Source organism: Plasmodium gallinaceum (genome assembly GCF_900005855.1).
Source record: "Plasmodium gallinaceum strain 8A genome assembly, contig: PGAL8A_v1_130, whole genome shotgun sequence".
NCBI classification, from domain to species: Eukaryota; Apicomplexa; class Aconoidasida; order Haemosporida; family Plasmodiidae; genus Plasmodium; species Plasmodium gallinaceum.
This window is the reverse complement of record NW_021628289.1, coordinates 519,465-538,857: the sequence shown is the minus strand read 5'-3', so window position 1 is coordinate 538,857 and position 19,393 is coordinate 519,465. Positions and strand designations below refer to the sequence as shown.

Below are 19,393 nucleotides of genomic sequence, written 5' to 3'. Positions count from 1 at the left end.
AAAATATAATTAATAACATATATTTATATATATATATATATATATATAATAACCTAAAAAGAAAAATATATTTGATGTGAAAATTAATCTAATCATCACTAGTGAAAAACACCTATACTATATATTAATAAAATTATTTCAATTTTATTTTTATATATTTTATTTATATACACTTTAATTTTTTTAAAAATATTTTTACGTTTTTTCTAAACATAAAAAAAAAAAAATAATTCATCATTATTTTTAAAATTCTTATATATAGATAAGTAAAGAGTAACATTAATTAGAGTTTATTGGTAATGTCTTTTTTAACATATATTGAGAAAAGCTAAAATATATTTTATTGCAAAAAAAAAAAAAAAAAAAAAAAAAAAAAAAAAAAAAATTTGATCTAAAATGGTTTTTTTTTTTTCTTTAAAAAATTACAAAAAGAAATCCGAATTTTTCAAAAAACATGCAATAAAAAATATACAACTTATTGAAGAAAATTTCCCTTTTTTTAATAAAATTAAGAACCTGTTTTAAAAAAATAGAACAAAACATAAAAAGTAAAATGAATATCTAGATGTAATTTTAGTTTAGATTTCTTTTAATCATTCATAGAATATGTTTGTTTTTTTAGTAACAAAAAAACCTTTTTTTAAAAGAAAAATTGTTACTGTCTTTTTTTTTTTAACTTATTGTTCATTAAGGAGGCAGAAGAAAACAATAATCAAATAAAAGTTGAAATGAAATTATATAACAAATAATTAAAAACACACATATCGAATATATTTTTTTTTTTTTTGAAAAGTGATAAAAAGGAATTTTTTTAGTTAAAAGAAATTTATATTGAAGATAAATAGAGAAAAAACAATATACAAGAAAAATATCAAAAGATTTAATCAAATAAAATAAATGTGCTATAGAAAAAAGAAATAAATAATGATATATAAATATAAATTAAAATCATTATATTTTATTTTTATTGTAATTATAATTACACTTTTAATGAAATGTGATGAACTTTGTCAAGATGCAGATATTATTTTAAATAATTTTTGGGATAAAATAAATAATATTAAGCATGGAAATGTGTTAATAATAAATATAAAAAATTTTTATTGTCCAGCTTGTAATCGTTATTTAAATATATGGAAAAAAGTAGAAAATGAAATTTTAAATTTTGAAAAAAATGCTTCATTATTTGTTTTTGATTGTTCATGTCATTTATTTAGTTCATATTGTAGACATTTTGATGTTGAATATTATCCTACATTTAGATTATTATTCCCTGTATATGATAAAATGGAAGGAAATGAATATATTTATATTGCACCATCTGATTATATTGGAAATAAAACATATAAAGGAAATTTATTATTAGCATATAGAGAAATTCAAAGAATTAAAGGTATTGATGGATTTCAAAAGTTAATGCATAAATATTTGTGTAATAATGTTAATTTCAATCATATTAATTTGAAATCTTGCATATCGGATTTACCTCATATTAATAAAAGAACGTTAGATAATATTATTGTAGAAGGAATTATCAATGAAAGTAACAGTTTATATGAAGATGAAAAAGCAAATAAGTGGAATATAAGTTACAATAAAGAAGATATAAAACATGATATAATAATTGGATTACTATATACATTAAAACAAAATATTTCCATGGGTAATGATATTAATTATTCTTCATTAGAATCATATATAGATATATTGAATATAGTATCATATATATATAAAGATTTAGCAAATTCTATTAATGAAATATCTGAAACATTAAGAACTTATAAGTATCCTATTAGATATGAAGAATGGATAAAATTAATACAAAACATAAATATTAATGAATATCATCTAGATGAAAAAAATAATTTGCATTTTAAGGTTTGTAATGAAAACTCTTTACTTTGTACTTTTTGGTTACTTTTTCATAAAATTTCAATATACTGTTTGCAATATGATAAAGAAAGATATAATTTTTATTTGGAAAAAATAACAAATTATACAAAAAATTATTTAAATTGTAAAAACTGTACTGAACATTTTTTAAATGCACAAAAATCATGTTATTATGGGTTTTGTAATATTCATTCAGCAGAATCTTTTGTTATTTTTTTGTGGAGAATCCATAATGGAGTTACCTTAAGATCTATGTATGAACATATCATTTTAGATTTAGAACTAGGTACTGATAACTCGAATAACAAAAAATTTCTTAATAAAGATATTGTATTTCCTTCAAAATACCAATGTGAAAATTGTAGAAGTGGAGTTGGTTTTACAAAAATTACAGCAGATGTTATAAAAAAATTAGAAAAAGGAACTTATAATGATCAACATTTTGATGCAATTGATGCTTTCAATATTAGGAATATTCTTATATTCTTAATTAATTTTTATTCGTAAATAATCTATAATTTATTTCAGTTAAATTTTTTATACTTTTTATAAATAACTTCAAATTTTTATTATTATTTTTAATTTAAATCAAATATATAGTCATTTTTTTTTTTTTTATCTAAAAATATCTTTTTAATTATGATAAGTGTATGTTAATTTGAATTAATAATTTGCTTTTTTTTTATTTTTATTTTAAATAGTAGTAGCTAAACAAAAGAAAACATTACACAAATATATATTATATACTTTGTATGAATGTTATATAATTTTTTTTTTTTTTTTTTTATCAAAACACATATTCTTTAATTTTTTAGTTTGATTTATATGTATTTTTAATATAATAATTTTAGTATAAAAAAAATGTATCCATGAATCTCAATATTTGTTTTTCTTTAATAACAGTGTTCATTTATCTATATGCATTTATATTTATTTTAAAGTTTAAATTAATAATTTTTTTAAAATTATTTTTAAGAATATGTATATGTATATCTAATTAGCTGTATTATTAATAATATAAACAAGTAAAAAAAAAAAAAAAAAACTTTTATATAAAAGTTAATTATGTATATATTATTTATTTTGTTTAAATTGTATATTAAAAGAACCATCGTTATTTGGATTTTTTTGTACTTCAAAATTATCTAATGATAAACCAACTTTTCCTAATAATAAATTACCAAAATCTTTTAATTTACCAACCATCTCTTCCTTTTCTTTATTTAACTGTTGCTCAGCTAATATTTTTAATTTTTTTTGTTTCATTTCATAATTTTTTAATAAAGATGGTTCAATTGATATAGCCTTATTTAAATCATTATATGCATCATTAAATTTTTCTAATTGCTCATAAGCATTACTTCTTCTTATATATGACTTAACATACTCACTGTTATAATTTATTGATTTATTACAATCTTCAATAACCATATTCCACTTTTTTAATAAAATGTTACATGCAGCTCTATTGGAATATAATATACTTTTTGTGTTTTTTTCTTTACATTTTCTTAAGGCTTTATTATAATAATATATAGCATTTATATAATCAGATTTTTTAAAATAATCATTACCAATTTCTTTTATCTCTTCTACACTTTTATCATTTAAATCAATGCCATGATCTTTTTCTTCAATTGAATAATTACTTTCATTATCATCTGATGAATTTTCATCATAATCTTCTTCATCTCCTGAAGAACTTTTCTCATTTTCACTATCATCAGTTACCCTTGATTCATTCTCAAAGGAACTTAATTCTTCCGAATTATCTTCATTTGAAGAACTCTCATATGAACTTGAATTTTTTTCTGTGTCATTATTTATATAATTATCACTATAATAATTTCTTTTACTGTTATTTTTAATTTCATTACAAAATGATTCATTTATATTAAGTTTATTTATTTTATTCTCCTTATTTTCAATATTATCATTTATAATTTTTATATCACAATTTTCTTCATTTTTTTCAAAGGAGTCCTTTTTGCAACTTTCTTTATTATTATTATTAATGTTATTATCATCATCATATTTGATGTTTTTGTCATTTTGATAAACACTATTTTTTAATTTAATATCATCAATATTATTAGTAATTTCTTCTTGTGTAAAATTATTTTTCTCAATTATTTTAGTATTCACTTCTTTATCACATTTTTCTTCTTTTTCATCTACATTAGTATCTTTTATATTGTTTATTTCAACAGTACTCTCCATTTTGTTAACATTAATTTTTTCATTAATTTTATTATTTTCGTATCCACATTCTATCTTATATTTATTTTTTTCAATGCATTGTGTGTTTCTCTCTGAACATTTTTCCTCAATGTATTTTTTATCTTCTTCACAAATATTAGGAATATTATTAATGAAATTTTTATAATTATTACTAGAATTTTTATGAATATCTTTACTTAATTCTTTAATCTCATTTTTTAATTCATCACTTGAATTATTTTTCATTTTTTTATTTAAGCTCTTTAAATTGTCATCTGAACCATTAAATATATCATCATTTATATATGTAGTTTTATTTATAATATTTTCATTTTTAGTTAAATTATTGATATCATTTTCATTATTTTCTTCATTTTTATTTGAGAAATTTATATCCATTTTATTATTAAGAGAAATATCAATTTTATCTTTTTTCCTCCTTGTTAAATTTTTATTTTCTTCTTTTAATAAATAACACTTTTTGTCACAAAAAATTTCTTCTTTTTTCATAAAATTGTCATTTTTTACTTCTGATATATTTTTTTTTTTATTATATTTATTCTTTTCTTTTTTTAAATATATCCATATACCTAAAATTATCAAAACAAAAATTAAAATGTAACACAACATTTTTTTCAATATTATATAATACAATTATTAAAAATCACCAAAAATTACAAACAAAAAAAAGAAAAAAAAAAAAAAAAAAAAAATCAAAATTAATATTTTCATAAATATAAAAGGTATATATGCCTTAAAGGAAAGCACAAAAATTATATTTTATACATTCAAAATTTGTGTGCTTATTATATAAAATATTTAAGGCTCGAAAAAAAAATATATATTCTACCTATATGCATTAAGTAAAAAGAATAATACAAATTAAAAAATATAAAATAAATGTTTCAAATATGAAAAATATATTTATTCACCTTAATTGTCTTTAACTGCTATTTTAATTATAAAAAAAAAAAAAAAATAATAGAATATTTCATTAAAAAAAATAAACCGCAAATTAATAAAAAAAAAATTTTATAGAATAATTGTTATAAAACTAATTAAAATGCAATAACAAACGTGAAATAAATATAAAAAAAAAAAAAAAAAAAAAATAGAAAAAAGAATAATTAAGTTTTCTTATTAAATAATTTTTTTTTTTTTTTTTTTTTTTTTTTTTGAAACATGAAATTATTTATATTTAAATAAATTAAGAATATATTTTGCAATTCACTTTTTTTTTTTAAAATTTAAAAGTAACATCTTTTTTTGCAATTTTTCATGTTTAAAATATTTTTATAATTTTAAAAAACCAAAATACAATATATTTATTAATAATAATATTAATAATAATTGGAAGGAAATAATAAAAACCTAGCTATCAAATAAAGTATGAATTAAAAAGAATATATCTATTTATTTATAAAAAGTTATGGGATATATATATTTTTTTTTTTTTTTGATTTAATAAAACCTTACATGTTGAAAAAATCCTGTGTAATAGTTAAACAAAAGATAAAATAATATCTTCAAAAAATAAATGACAAATATGATAAAAAATAATAAAGATAAAATAAAGTTAAAGGCTAAAGCTGTGGATAAAAGCAAAATGAAAGTAAAAGAGAAAAAGAAGAAAAGAAAAGAGAAAAACCAAGTTAAAAATGAAAAATTTGATGAATTATTTGATAAAAGTAATAACTTTTTAAATTTTGATAATGTATTATTAGATGTAAGATTAAGGAAATCTTTATTATATTTATTTAAATTTAAGCATCCAACAAAAATTCAAAAATTATCAATTCCATATATATTAAAAGGAAATGATGTTATTATAAATTCTAAAACAGGATCGGGTAAAACAATGGCTTATTTAATTCCATCAATTCAAAATTTAATTAAATTAAATCTAAATGAAAAAGAGCATTTAAAGTTTTTTTATAAATGTATTATTATATCTCCAACAGAAGAATTATGCTTACAAATTTATGAAGTAGCGCAAAAGTTGTGTGTTTATCTTAAAGATATAATATCAATAAATCATAATATAAATAGAAAATTTTATGAACATCCCACTATATTAGTAAGTACACCAAAAAATTTATGCAATTATATCATAGAAAAAAAAAAAAAAAATAACCTAGATATACTAATGAATTTAAAAGTTCTAATTATTGATGAAGCTGACGTTTTACACACCGAAGAATTTCAAAAATATATGAATAAACTGACAAATTATTTACCAAAAAGTTTCTCAAAAAAATATCAAATTATTATGGCATCAGCAACATTAAAAAAAAGCATTATTGAAAAAACCAATCTATTTTTACATAAACCAATATATTTGAATATAGAAGAAGAAATTGATAATATAATTGAGAAGAAAGAAAAAAAGCAAAAATTTAAAGGAAAATCCTTTTATTATATATATGAAGATGAATTAACAAAATATATATATTTATTTAATTTAATAAAAGATAAAATGATTCAATATAAATCTATTATATTCACTAATACTATACGTGATGCTTATAAAATAAAAATCTTTTTAACTTACTTCAATATTTCTTCATCAATACTTAATCCAAATCATCCAATTTTAATAAGACAAAATATTATCGTAGCCTTTAACAATTCTAAATTTTACTTTTTAATATGTCCTCAATATGAAAAAAATACATTTGAAAATATAAAAAATAAAAATAATTTAGTTGAACAAATTAAATTAAACGAACAAATTTTTACAGAAGATAATGATAACACAGATGAAACCTATTCAATTGATGAAAATAACGAAGATAATGAAAATTATTCAAAAGATGAAAATATTATGGATAATGAATATAATTCAGATGGAGGAATTATTGAATATAAAGTGGATTGTGATACTGAAAACAACTCAAATGATGAGATTTATTCAGATGATGAAAATGAAATTAATAGTAAAAATAATTCACATAATGAAGAAAAAGATTTTCTCTATAGTAGAGGATTAGATTTTTACGATGTAAAATGTGTTGTTAATTTCGATATGCCATTAGATGAAGAAACATTTTTACATAGAATAGGAAGAACATGTAGATTGAATAACAAAGGAATAAGTATTTCATTTATAAATAAAGACAGTGTATTAGAAAAAGATATTTTAAATAGAATAGCTGATAAAAATATTTGTTTTATGATTAAAAAAGATATGGAATTCAGTAATGTAGAAAAATTTAGGTATAGAGTAGAATCTACCTTAAATAAATGTACAAATAAAAAAATAAAGTTATATATACAAAAAGAAATATTATACCAATCACTAAAATCAAAACAGTTAAAAGAATTTTTTAATTCACACATAAATGAAAAAAAAAAAATTAGTAAAATAGTAAGGCAGTTTAATAAAACAATTATACCTCAAAAATTAATTAAAGATAGAAATGAAAGCATATTTTTAAATAAAAGTAAGACAAACAATAAATTGATAAAGAAAGGTGATAAAGAACAAAATAAGTTGTATTCTCTAAAAAAAAATAGTGGTTTTATAATTACAGAGAAAGGTTATGAAGAACAATTAAGTAAAGAACCAAAGACGGAAGTAGCTGACCCATCTAAATTACCACCTCTATGTGGAAGAAAATTAAAAAAATATATATATGTAAAATATATTAAAAAAAATAAAAAAAAAAATATATATAAAAATAAAAAGATTAAAAAAAATAAGTTTCGAAAAAAATAAAAAATCTACTTATTTATTAATATAAATTAATAAAATTATAGAACTTCAAAAATTGTCCATTATAAAAAAATACTACTGTAATATAATATATATGAAAATAATTTGTTTTTTGTACACTTTATTTTTTAAATAAAAAAATTTGTTATTTTTTTTTTCTTATAATTTTTGTATTTGTTATAGATTTTATGAATTTATTTTTTTTTTTTATATTTTTTTTAATGCTATTTTAAGAGTCTTTAACTTTTAAAAAAAAAAAAAAAAAAAGCCAAAAAATTAAATTATTAAAAATTTTGAAGACATCATATGGAAACATAAAAATAATATAATGATAAATTATAAAATGTATACATAATTTTTAAATAATATATTTTAAAAAATTAATGCTAAATCTGAAGCAAAAAATTTTATAAAATAAAATATATATATATACAATTATTTAATGTTCATAAAAATGATTATAAATGGTATTGTACTATAAAATATGTCAAATTAAAATTTGAGATAATTAAAGAATATTTTTTAGTTGAAGAACATTTTTATATTTTTTTACAATGCATTATTAAATAATTAAGTATGCTTAACATTATTTATTTTATTTTTTTTTTTTTTATTTCAAATTTTATATTAACATTTTGTTCTAAAGGTTTTCGCAGCTATACACCAATCTGCAAGTAATTTATCTAATTGTATTGCAGTTGCTAAACCACTAGCCATTGTATTACAAGCCATTGCACCTATCTTTAAAAATTCAACCTGAACAGATTCAGAACCTAAATCATATCTTCTTAAAACATTTGATGAAGTTAATGCAACATCAAAAGGCGTGTGTCCTTCTGAAATCATTTCATAAGCGACTTCATGAGCTTTTTTCCATTCACTATTAATACAGTGTTTTAATAATTTCTCAATTCTTTCAGGAGATGGAATATCACAAATATTTAAAACATTTTCTTTATTTATAATTTCCAATCCAGCGTGGGTAGATTGTAAGCAATTGACAGCTTTTCGTAAATCTCCATCTGCTATAAATAGTAGTGCTTCTAATCCATCATCAGTGTATTTTATATTTTCGAGATCACATATTTTTAATATTCTTTTTAAAACTTGGTCATCGCTTAGCTTGAAATATCTTATAATTGCACACCTACTTTGAAGTGCATCAATTATCTTTTCTGATTGATTGCAAGCTAATGCAAATCGTGTTGTATCAGAATACAATTCCATGATCCTTCTTAACGATTGCTGCGCTGCAGTAGTCATAGAGTCAACTTCATCTAAAATAATAATTTTATGTCTTCCTGGTGGTAAACTTATAATTTCTTTAGCGAAACTTTTTATTCTGTCTCTTATTACATTAATTCCTCTATCATCAGAAGCATTTAATTCAAGAACAGCTTTTTTCGCTAGATCTCCCAACATTTCACTAGCTAAACACAAAATACTGGTTGTCTTTCCAGTTCCTGGTGCTCCCTTAAAAAAATTAAAAAAAATTTAATTAAAAAAATATATATATTCACATATAAAAACAAAAATAATTTTTTTTCATGAAAGAAGAATTCTTACATGAAATAAAAAAGAAAAGTAAATAAGAAAAAAAGAAAGTGAATAATATTACATATAATATATATTAAAATAATATAATACACATTAAAAGATAATCAAAAAAAAAAAAAAAAAAAAAAAAAAAATATAAATAAAAATGGTTCATAAAAAATATCTTCATAAAGCGAAATGTAAAATATAATTAAATATTTTCCATATAGAGAAAAACAATTACAGCTAAAAGTAAATTAGGCATATTTCCTGAGCTAATAATACTTTTTAATGTATTTATGACAAAAGGATTTCCCACTACCTCATCTAAATATTCTGGTCGATACTTTTCTATCCATATATCAATATTTCTTTTTAGTAATCTATTTTTAAATGATTCTTCTTCCATTTCTATTTTATTTTTTTATACTTGAATTTTTTATTTTTTTTTTTTAATTTTAAAATACATAAAGAAATGTTAAATTATAAATATGTATCTACAAAAATATATATTTTTAAAGTATCAGCTAAAATTTTAATGATTATATTAAAAAAAAAAAAAACATCTAAAAATATTTTAAAATGTAAAAATAAATTATTTTTAAAATTAATTAATAATAATTTTATTTTATATAAAAAAAATAAATATTAGAACTCTAATTAAATTCTGGTTTATTCTTTTCTTTATTTAAATATATGAACATAAGCATATATATATTTATATTTACATTTATGGACTTTTTAATGTCTACAATATTTAATTTTCCCTACTGATTTTAATCTTCATGTTATACAATATTTATAATTCACATATTCTTACACTTTATTTATCAGATGGATAATATATATTTTAATTCCAATTTATTTATTTTATAATTTCAATATATTATAAAATATAAATTATTTTAATCAACAAATATATATATAATTTTTTTTTTTTTTTTTTTTTTTTTTCTAATTAACAAAATAGCTTAAAAAAAATTTGTTTCACTTAATTTTAATAGAAAATGCAAAATATCATTTTATATGAATTTTACATGTATTTATTTATATGCTTATAATTTGTTATATAAAAAAAAGAATAAATAGAGTTACTACATATGGTTAATAGGAAGTTTTTTTATTATTTTTTAGTATAATAGATAAGAATATATTTTTATTATAAATATATTCTTTGAAATACTTTTAATCTATTTTTTTAAAAAATTCTTTTGTATATATAAAATATATATATATATATATATTTATTTATTTACTTTTTTTTATCTTATTAGATGTAGTTATTTTTTACACATCCTTACTTTAAAAATTTGAAAATGTTCATATATTAGATTCAAGTAAAATTAAATGTCTCATATAAAAAAAAATATATACATAAAAATACATTTCTCTTTAGAGTTCCTCAGATAAAAAATATATAGTTTTATATTATCGCAAACTTATTTTTTTCTCTAAAGCTCAATTATATTTAGAGATGAAATAATGAAAAAGAATAATCCAAAAAAATAAATTGAAATTAATAGAATTAATTAACAGATAAATTAGCATTTCAAAAATAATATAAACTATTAATTGAATAAATTAATATTAGAATAAACATATCTATTAATAATTTAAACCACTATTCAACCTAGATAACATAATAATATATTTGTAATAAATTTAAATAGAACTCTCTTTCAAGTTTTGTTTTATTTAAATAAAACATAGTGAAATACACTTTTTAATAAGGAATATTTTGGGAATTAATGTATTCAAAAACTGTATATTATATTTAATGTATTAACTAAAATTTAAAATAAAATATGAAAAATTATATATAATACATTATTTCGTATTTTTATTTTACGTTTATAACCTCCTTTTAATATAAAGAGATAATAAATACAATGATAAATATATTAAAGTTATAAAAAAGTAAGTAGTTAGTTATAAATTATTAAAAAATTACAAAATTTTAAATTTATTATTAAATAATTAAAAAAAAAAAAAATGATATTAAAAAAAGAAATTTTTTAAAAATTCTAAAAATTAAATGAACAAATTAGTTTTAAAAATTTTCACAACTTTTTAAATTCATTTTCTAAATTAAAAAGGCAAGACATTTTATTAAAATAATAGTAGAAATATTTTAAAAAAGATATTCAATATGTAAATATCAATCAAGAGTCATTTTTTAAAAGTAAAGAAAAAAACTTTAAAGATCCAAAAAATATGAGGCCACCAAAAAATAAATAACATGTTCTATAATAACATCCCTTATAAAATGACAAGTACCCTTCATTCGATATTTCTAGAATAATTTCATTAAAATGTTTTCCCTATTATTTTATTAATTATAAAAAATGAAAAATATTTTTGAAATTAATTTGGAGATTATATAAATTAAAAAAAATAAAATATATATTAAATACACATTTAATTTCCAATTTTTTTTTTTTTTTTTACATATATCATCTGCCTAGATTTTATAACATCCATTGGTGTAGTTAAAAATCCAGATATCCCACCTGAATAAAAAAGTAAAAATATAAATATTTGTAAGAAATTATTTAATAAACATAATATGTTTATAATTTAATATTTCCTTTTTTTCTTTTTTTCAAAACCTGCCAGCCCACCACATATGGAAGATGTAATAGTTGGATGTTTATCAGAATATTTACCAAAATCTTTTTAAAAAAAAAAAAAAAAAATGATATAATGAATTTTTAAATTTTTTATCATTTTTATTTAATTTTAATTACTTTTTTTCGCTACTTCTTTAAATGTTTCCCATAAAAAAAATTGAATAAAATCAAAGGGAATTTCTCTTACTATCATAATTAAATAACTTTTAAGTAAATATTTATATAAGCCTTCTTTTTTTGAAATATCATATATTGTATTAATCAAAGAGCTATTATCAGATATTTGCATTCTTTGTTTTACTATCTCAAATGGTAACCTATTAAATAACAAATTTTTTTTTTTAATTTTTTCTATTAATTAATTTTTTTTTTTTTTTTCTTTTCTTTTGCATACCTTACTGAACATGAAGCAATTTCTGCTACACTTGTAGAAATTAGGTATAAGTGACTTTTGCTAATATTTGGATTGTATTCTACATATAAAAGAATATGTAATTATCTTATAAAAATTGTTTCAATATATCATCCTATTTTTCATTTTTATTTATTATTATAAATATAAGGCTATATTAAATTATAAAGTAGTTTCTCTTTTTAATGAATTTAACCTCTAATTATAATTTATAACATTTTATTATTATAAAAATATATTTATTGGTATTTAATAAAAATGTGTAAATAATTTTTAATAACATAAATATTGATATTTATATATATTTATATATATATATATATATATATATATATATATATATATATATATATATATTTTTTTAAGAATGTCTTTTTCAAAGATATAATTTTTTCTTATCTTAATTTAATTTATAGCTATTTTAAATATATATAGCATTGTTATAAGTAAATATTATTATGTAATAACAAAAATATAAAAAAAGGTACCTGTTAATAATTTTTTTGACATTTCATAAAAACAATAAAAAAAAGCGCTTGCAGGAACAGTACCTAATAGGGTTGGTAAAATTCCATTATACAATTTATAAGTTTCAAATATAGAAAAACATTTTTGTGCTTGTGCTCTTGTTTTTAAATTATCAATTGGAAACAATACACTATCAACTACAACACCTGATAAGGCACCTATTATTAAATTTTCTATTAAAAAAGAGAAATTAAAAAAAAAAAAAAAAAAAAAATTAAAATTCATATAAATTGCTAATTAAAGGAAATTCATTAATTTTAATTTGAATAACTTATTTTATAAATTTTATATAAAATTTATGCTTATCTATATAATTCTTATCTTTTATTGAAAATTTATTATTTTTTTTTTTTTTTACTTAAGTGCTCCATATATATAAATATATATATATATATATATGTATGTAAAAAATAGACAAAATTTCAATTAAGAGGAATTAAGTTTATTTTTTATTTTATTTTATTTTTATATGTTCCAAAATATATTTTTATCAAATAAAAAACGTATAATATCTAAAATGTATACTAAAATTTAAGAAAAACAATAAAAATATTCTTAATTTTAATATTTGTTTTCATCATATTAAAGTATGTTTCTAAGCAATTTTTTTCTTAATAATGATATATTAAAACATATTAAAAAAAAAATGTTGTATTACTTCTTTATTTTTCATAAAAATAACCTTTAAAACTTACTTGTTATGTTATTTATTATGTTCCTTTTATATTATTGAATGATGTGGAATAACTTATTGGTCTTCCTTATTCTATCATAATACGTATTTCAATATATATAAATGAAAATGTGAATTAATCTAATGCGATTCTTTTTATTTTATGCCATGCTTTTTTAAATGTTTTTTATTTCTTATCCAAAAAACTGTGAAAATAGAATAAAAAATTTAAATAAAATGCAATAATTTTTTATTTAAGAAATTATAAATTTTCCTCTCATTTATTGAAAAGTAGTAAAAGGTAATAAAATTAAATACATGCAATGAATAATAAGAGTAAAATTTTAGTAAAAGAAATAGTATAAACACATGAAATGTTAATTAAAAAGGTATTCCTTTTTTTAAAAAAGAATAAAAAAAAAAAAATAAAAATGTAATAATAAAAAAATATATTATAAATATTCAAGATATACTAAATAATTAAAAAAAAAAAAAAAAAAAAAAAAAAAAAAACATTTTTTTTTTTCAAAATGTAAGATATTTCGGACAAAAAAAAAAATTTAATGAAATAATTCATTATTTAACATAAATATATTTTTATTTATTAAGAACTTTAATTTATATGAAACATTAAATATGTAAAAAAAAATGGATAAGAAATTAAAAAAGGGAATTTTGTTAATTCGAAAATATGCTGAAAAATATAAAAATGTCATTTTTAAAACTTTAAAATTAAAATCAAGGAAAACAATTAATAAAAAAAAGAAAAAAAAAGAAAAAAAAATATTAAAAATCATTGAAAAAAATAATAACAACACAGAGTATAAAGAAGAAAAGAAAAGAAAACTAGATAATTATTTAATTAATCAAGAAAAGGAATTAGATTTTCAAGAAAATTACTCCTTTTTTAATAAATTTCATGACAGAACAGATAATATTTTTTATAAGAACGAAAATGATAATGTTCCAGACTCTTTAAAATTAAAGAAAACAAAACATAACAACGAAGAGCAAACTTTTAATTCAATTAATGACAACTTCCTTGATTCACTGAATTCCCTTCATTTCAAAATTAAACAAGAAATTGAAGCGAACAATGACTTATTATCACTCAAAGAGTTTAGTGAAAGGAATAATATTACTAAAGTAGAATCAAATACGCAAAATGATATTAACAAACAAAAAATATCTCAAACTGATGAAGATTTAAAAGCAAGTTTCAAAAAAGAAGAGAATTTTACTGAAAAACAATTGGTTTATCCAAGTAAAAAAAAAATTAAAAAAAAAAAAAACGATTCTAAATATATGCTAAGTAGTAAATGTGAAAAGAAAATTAACCATAGTTCCGACATTGAACTAAATGAAAATTATCAATCTATATATTTAGGTAAAGAAAAGTTAAATCTACTTGAAAATAAAGATGAAGAAAAAAAAAATGAAAAAATAGTTAGTAGCTTTAATATGAACCCAAAAAAAATTATTGATGATACTATACAAAAAAATAATGAAATATTAACAGAAAAAAAAAAAAATGATTTAGTGTTTGGAAAAAACAAATTTGAAAATATAAATGAACTTTTTCAGAAAGTATTTGAAGGAAATGAATACAATCAAAATAATTCAAATGAAATAGTTAAATATAATAATCAGGAAAAAGATGAAGATAATATAAATGTAAACGAATACGGAGAAAAAAATATGACCATATACCATAATATTTTAAATAAAAAGGAAGGAACATATGTAAATGAATATTTTAAAGGAGATATAAATTGTCAAGATACTAAAATAATTTCAGAAGAAAATGTTAATTGTAATGATAACAAAAATAATTTAAATCATGTAGAAAAAGATGAGTATAGGGATAATATAGGGGATATTAATACTCCTTGCAACCAAAATAACTTAGAGGAAATTAAAAAATATAATAATGTATTAACACCATTTAAAGAAGATAATTCTTTCGATTTTTTTTTTAACGAATCGTTGGGAACACCATCTATATTTCAAATGTAAGTGTTATAATATCATTAGAACATCTTTCTATATTTACCCTTTTCTTTTATTCTCTTTTTTTTTTTAATTACAAATATATATATTCATAAGGTTTTAATGTGAACATATTTTTAACAAATTTAATTATTAACATTTTTATCATAATTTTTAAGTAAAAAACTAAAATATAGAATGTGTAAAAAATATTTTGATATATTTAATAATTTATTTTGGAAATAAATAAAAACTAAATTTTAATATCTTTAGGATATTACTAAAAAATTCTATTAATTAAAAATAATTTTAATGTTTTCATTTAACATATAATAAATAAGCCACTAAATAGGAAAAGTATTAATTATTATAATATATGTGTTCAAAAAAGAAATTATCTATATAGAATATATAAAGATCGTTACTACTTTAGATAAATTATTTTATTTCTAAATTAACATTATATATATATATATATTATTTTAAATTTACTTTTTTTTTTTTTAATTATTACGTATAAATTCTTTATGGATTATTCAAATAACGATTTTGCAACTAAAAATTCAAAAGAACTTCATATTTATTTATATTATATAAAAAAATGGATATATTTTTGAATTCATTATATTTATGTTTTTCTGCTTCTTCCTAATTTTAATTTGCAGATATATTTTATATTATAAAAATAATTAATATAATATATATATTTTTTATTTTATTTTTTTTTTTAAAAAAAAAAAAAATATAAACATGTTTTTTTCAAAATATATTATTAAAAATTATGAAAAATTCAAAAATATTCATAGCAATAATTGAATTAATAATATAACTAAAAATAAACTGTAATGGATATAACATGTTTTAAATACATTAACAATATTAAATAGAATGATAATTATGAAAAATACAAATGGTAATATTAACATATATCATAAATTGTAATAAGAATGATTGAAGCATAAAGACGTAAATTTTACTTAAAAGTAATTACAGAGTTAATAATATAAACATTTTTAATGAATGTTACAAGAATAAGTGTAAATTTACTATAGTAAATGATATTTCTTTCAATTATACAATTGCTTAATAATATTTTAAATAAGATAACAACATTTCATGAACAAAATTTCTAAAAGTATGTGCATTTATAATGATTTTTAAAATTGTCTAAATTTCTCATTTTTGTTATATATTACTTTCTATTTTATAACACATTGTGTAATTTTAATTATATTTATAACAAATTAGTAAATTGAAGAAGACATATATATTTATTAAAATATATAAATAAATAGGATAATATGTTCGCACTTTTTTTTATAGATGCATATCTACATAACAAGTATTATCTAAAAAAAAATAAATTTCTTATGAATATGAATAATTAACATTTAACACCTTTTTTCTTTTTTTTTCCTTTAATTTTATTAATTTACAAGCCCGTTTTTATTAATGTTTATTCTTAAAAATTCAATTTTAATAATAGTTTATTTTTTCTTAATTTATCCTCTTTCATCTTAATTGAATAGTAATTATATATTTAAATTTGATTTTTTTTTTTTTTTTTTTTTTTTTTAACTCAAATTATACTTTTTAATAAATATTTTAATGTGTTATTTTCATAATATATATATATGCATAAATGTTTTTATGTAAATGAGAACTAGATCTTAACCCAAGAAAAATTATAATTTTCATAGCCCAAAATTGCGGGTTGTACACAAAAAAATGATATTTTTTAATAAAAAAAAAAAAAATAAAATTGAATAAATAAATAAATAGATAAAATAAAATTAAATTAAGCTAAAACATTAAAAATGAATAATATTCTACCAAATTATGCACAGAAATATACACACAAAAAATGAAAATAAAAATTTTTCCTGTACAGCTAGATATTTTTGTGAAATTATTTGTGAGCATGTTCATAATTTTTTTTTTTATTTTTACATTTTTATTTAAAATAAGCAAATATGATAGCTAATGTTTATCATATCATTTTTGCTATGAGTATGTACTTTTTTTTCCCCCCTTCCCAATAAAATTTTATATACAGCTGTACTTTTGATCATTAAAAAACAAAAATTGAATGGTATAGCTCTAAAAATAATATACGTTCTTCTTAATAAATTTTTTTTTCTACATAATTTGAATTATCATTGAGCGATGTTATTTTATAAAAAAATTTAAAATATCAATGTTATAGTTTTATTTTCATTTTATATAATTTTTTTTATATTTTGTTTTATTTTTTTTTATTTTTTTTTTATTTTTTATCATATTTAAAATATCTCCACAATATGAAACTTTTTTTATAAATTCAAAATTTTAATTTTATGCTTTTTTTTTCTTGAACAAAATACGCGTGTTATTTTTATTGTCGTTTGTATTTCTTATATTTTTTTATATATTATCATAAAATTTTACGTTATTGTATCTTTATATGATTAACAAATTATTTTGCAATTTTTTTATTTTAACAATTACATTTAAGGTTTGACCTTTTAAGTAGAGGTATTTTTTATTCATAGATTTTAAACACTGGATTGTTTAAAATTATGTGTTTATATTTTTAAATCTATATTCTTTAAATGAAAGAAATAATTTTATGTTTCATAACTTTTTGTCAAATAACATTATTGTAATGTTTCAGAATAACACATGTATAACATAAAATTATATATATTTAATTATAAAATTCATTAACAGTATTTAATGAAACTTGTTAAAGCTTTGCATTTTATAAATGAGTATCTACAAATTAGAAGAAATATTTTATATAACTAATACAAAGCATAATTCTATAATATTAAATGTTAATATAGAAACCAGGAAGTACATATACATATTTTTATTTTATTCATATTTCTATTTATTAATATATTTATTTATCTCTTAATTTTTTTTAATGTAACATAATTGATAAAAGATAATTTTTCTTTTTTATAAAAACCTGTATATTTTTCACACTATACTTGAGAAGTCCTTTTATAACTTGTAAATACGCTATTATATATACGTATATACATACATACATATTTAAGTATATATGTATATACTTAAAATTTTAATATATTTTGGCTCTATGTAAAACGTAACATGCACAAAAATATAAAAAATTTTTGCATGAAGATTTATGAATGTTATTTATATTTGTAAATATTGTAAGATAATTTTTTATTTTTTATTTAAACTTCAATTAAAAATATATATGTAAGTTTTGTACTATAAAAATGTAAATAAAAGAATATATACATAGAAGAATATAAAAAATGAAAAAAATTTACACAAAACAAAATATAATGATGTAAGAAATTAAGTCAATTAAATTTTATATATATTATGCTTAAATTTATTTTTATATAAGGTTGTACTTATGTAGAAACAATTTTTATAATTATTCTGCTTCTTTATTCATATAATATAGTAACAAGAATCACATATATGCATAAACTTTTTTTTTATTTTTTCGTGTAGTATAAATTCTTTTTATTATTTTATTTTATTTTATTTTTTATTTTTTTTTTTTTTTTTTACAACTATAATAGTTATCTTTAAACCCATAGTATTTTTTGAATAATAAAATAATTATTCATTCTTTTATAATTTTTTGTATTTGCATATGCATAAATTATATATAGGTGAATGATGAAATATTTTTTCTATACATATAAGCTTAGAAGAATATATTTTGTTTATTTATCAAATTATTGATGTTTTTTTTTTTTTTTTTTTTTTTTTTTTTAATTTCATCTTTATTATTTATTAAAAAAATAAACTTGAAGTTTCTAATTTTC

The 19,393-nt window shown here is 17.4% G+C and overlaps 6 protein-coding genes across 6 annotated transcripts; 3 read left to right on the top strand and 3 right to left on the bottom strand.

The window, feature by feature from the left end:
• Nucleotides 1-924: 924 nt before the first annotated feature.
• Nucleotides 925-2,400, top strand: PGAL8A_00462700 (conserved Plasmodium protein, unknown function; the record flags this gene model as incomplete). Its single annotated transcript, XM_028673393.1, has 1 exon — nucleotides 925-2,400. One exon carries the CDS (start codon nucleotides 925-927, stop codon nucleotides 2,398-2,400), a length of 1,476 nt encoding a protein of 491 aa, XP_028529850.1.
• Nucleotides 2,401-2,967: 567 nt separating this feature from the next.
• On the bottom strand, nucleotides 2,968-4,743 carry PGAL8A_00462600 (tetratricopeptide repeat protein, putative; the record flags this gene model as incomplete). Its single annotated transcript, XM_028673392.1, has 1 exon — nucleotides 2,968-4,743. One exon carries the CDS (start codon nucleotides 4,741-4,743, stop codon nucleotides 2,968-2,970), a length of 1,776 nt encoding a protein of 591 aa, XP_028529849.1.
• A 907-nt stretch (nucleotides 4,744-5,650) lies between these two features.
• PGAL8A_00462500 (DEAD/DEAH box ATP-dependent RNA helicase, putative) lies at nucleotides 5,651-7,831 on the top strand (the record flags this gene model as incomplete). The annotated part of the gene is made up of 1 exon (XM_028673391.1): nucleotides 5,651-7,831. One exon carries the CDS (start codon nucleotides 5,651-5,653, stop codon nucleotides 7,829-7,831), a length of 2,181 nt encoding a protein of 726 aa, XP_028529848.1.
• Nucleotides 7,832-8,455: 624 nt separating this feature from the next.
• On the bottom strand, nucleotides 8,456-9,773 carry PGAL8A_00462400 (replication factor C subunit 4, putative; the record flags this gene model as incomplete). Its single annotated transcript, XM_028673390.1, has 2 exons — nucleotides 8,456-9,301; nucleotides 9,609-9,773. The coding sequence occupies 2 exons, from the start codon at nucleotides 9,771-9,773 to the stop codon at nucleotides 8,456-8,458; spliced, it is 1,011 nt and encodes a 336-aa protein (XP_028529847.1).
• Nucleotides 9,774-11,526: 1,753 nt separating this feature from the next.
• On the bottom strand, nucleotides 11,527-13,305 carry PGAL8A_00462300 (mitochondrial carrier protein, putative; the record flags this gene model as incomplete). The annotated part of the gene is made up of 7 exons (XM_028673389.1): nucleotides 11,527-11,685; nucleotides 11,813-11,874; nucleotides 11,974-12,036; nucleotides 12,112-12,311; nucleotides 12,389-12,467; nucleotides 12,895-13,107; nucleotides 13,293-13,305. The coding sequence occupies 7 exons, from the start codon at nucleotides 13,303-13,305 to the stop codon at nucleotides 11,527-11,529; spliced, it is 789 nt and encodes a 262-aa protein (XP_028529846.1).
• A 950-nt stretch (nucleotides 13,306-14,255) lies between these two features.
• Nucleotides 14,256-15,623, top strand: PGAL8A_00462200 (conserved Plasmodium protein, unknown function; the record flags this gene model as incomplete). Its single annotated transcript, XM_028673387.1, has 1 exon — nucleotides 14,256-15,623. The coding sequence occupies one exon, from the start codon at nucleotides 14,256-14,258 to the stop codon at nucleotides 15,621-15,623; it is 1,368 nt and encodes a 455-aa protein (XP_028529845.1).
• Between the last annotated feature and the right edge of the window lie 3,770 nt (nucleotides 15,624-19,393).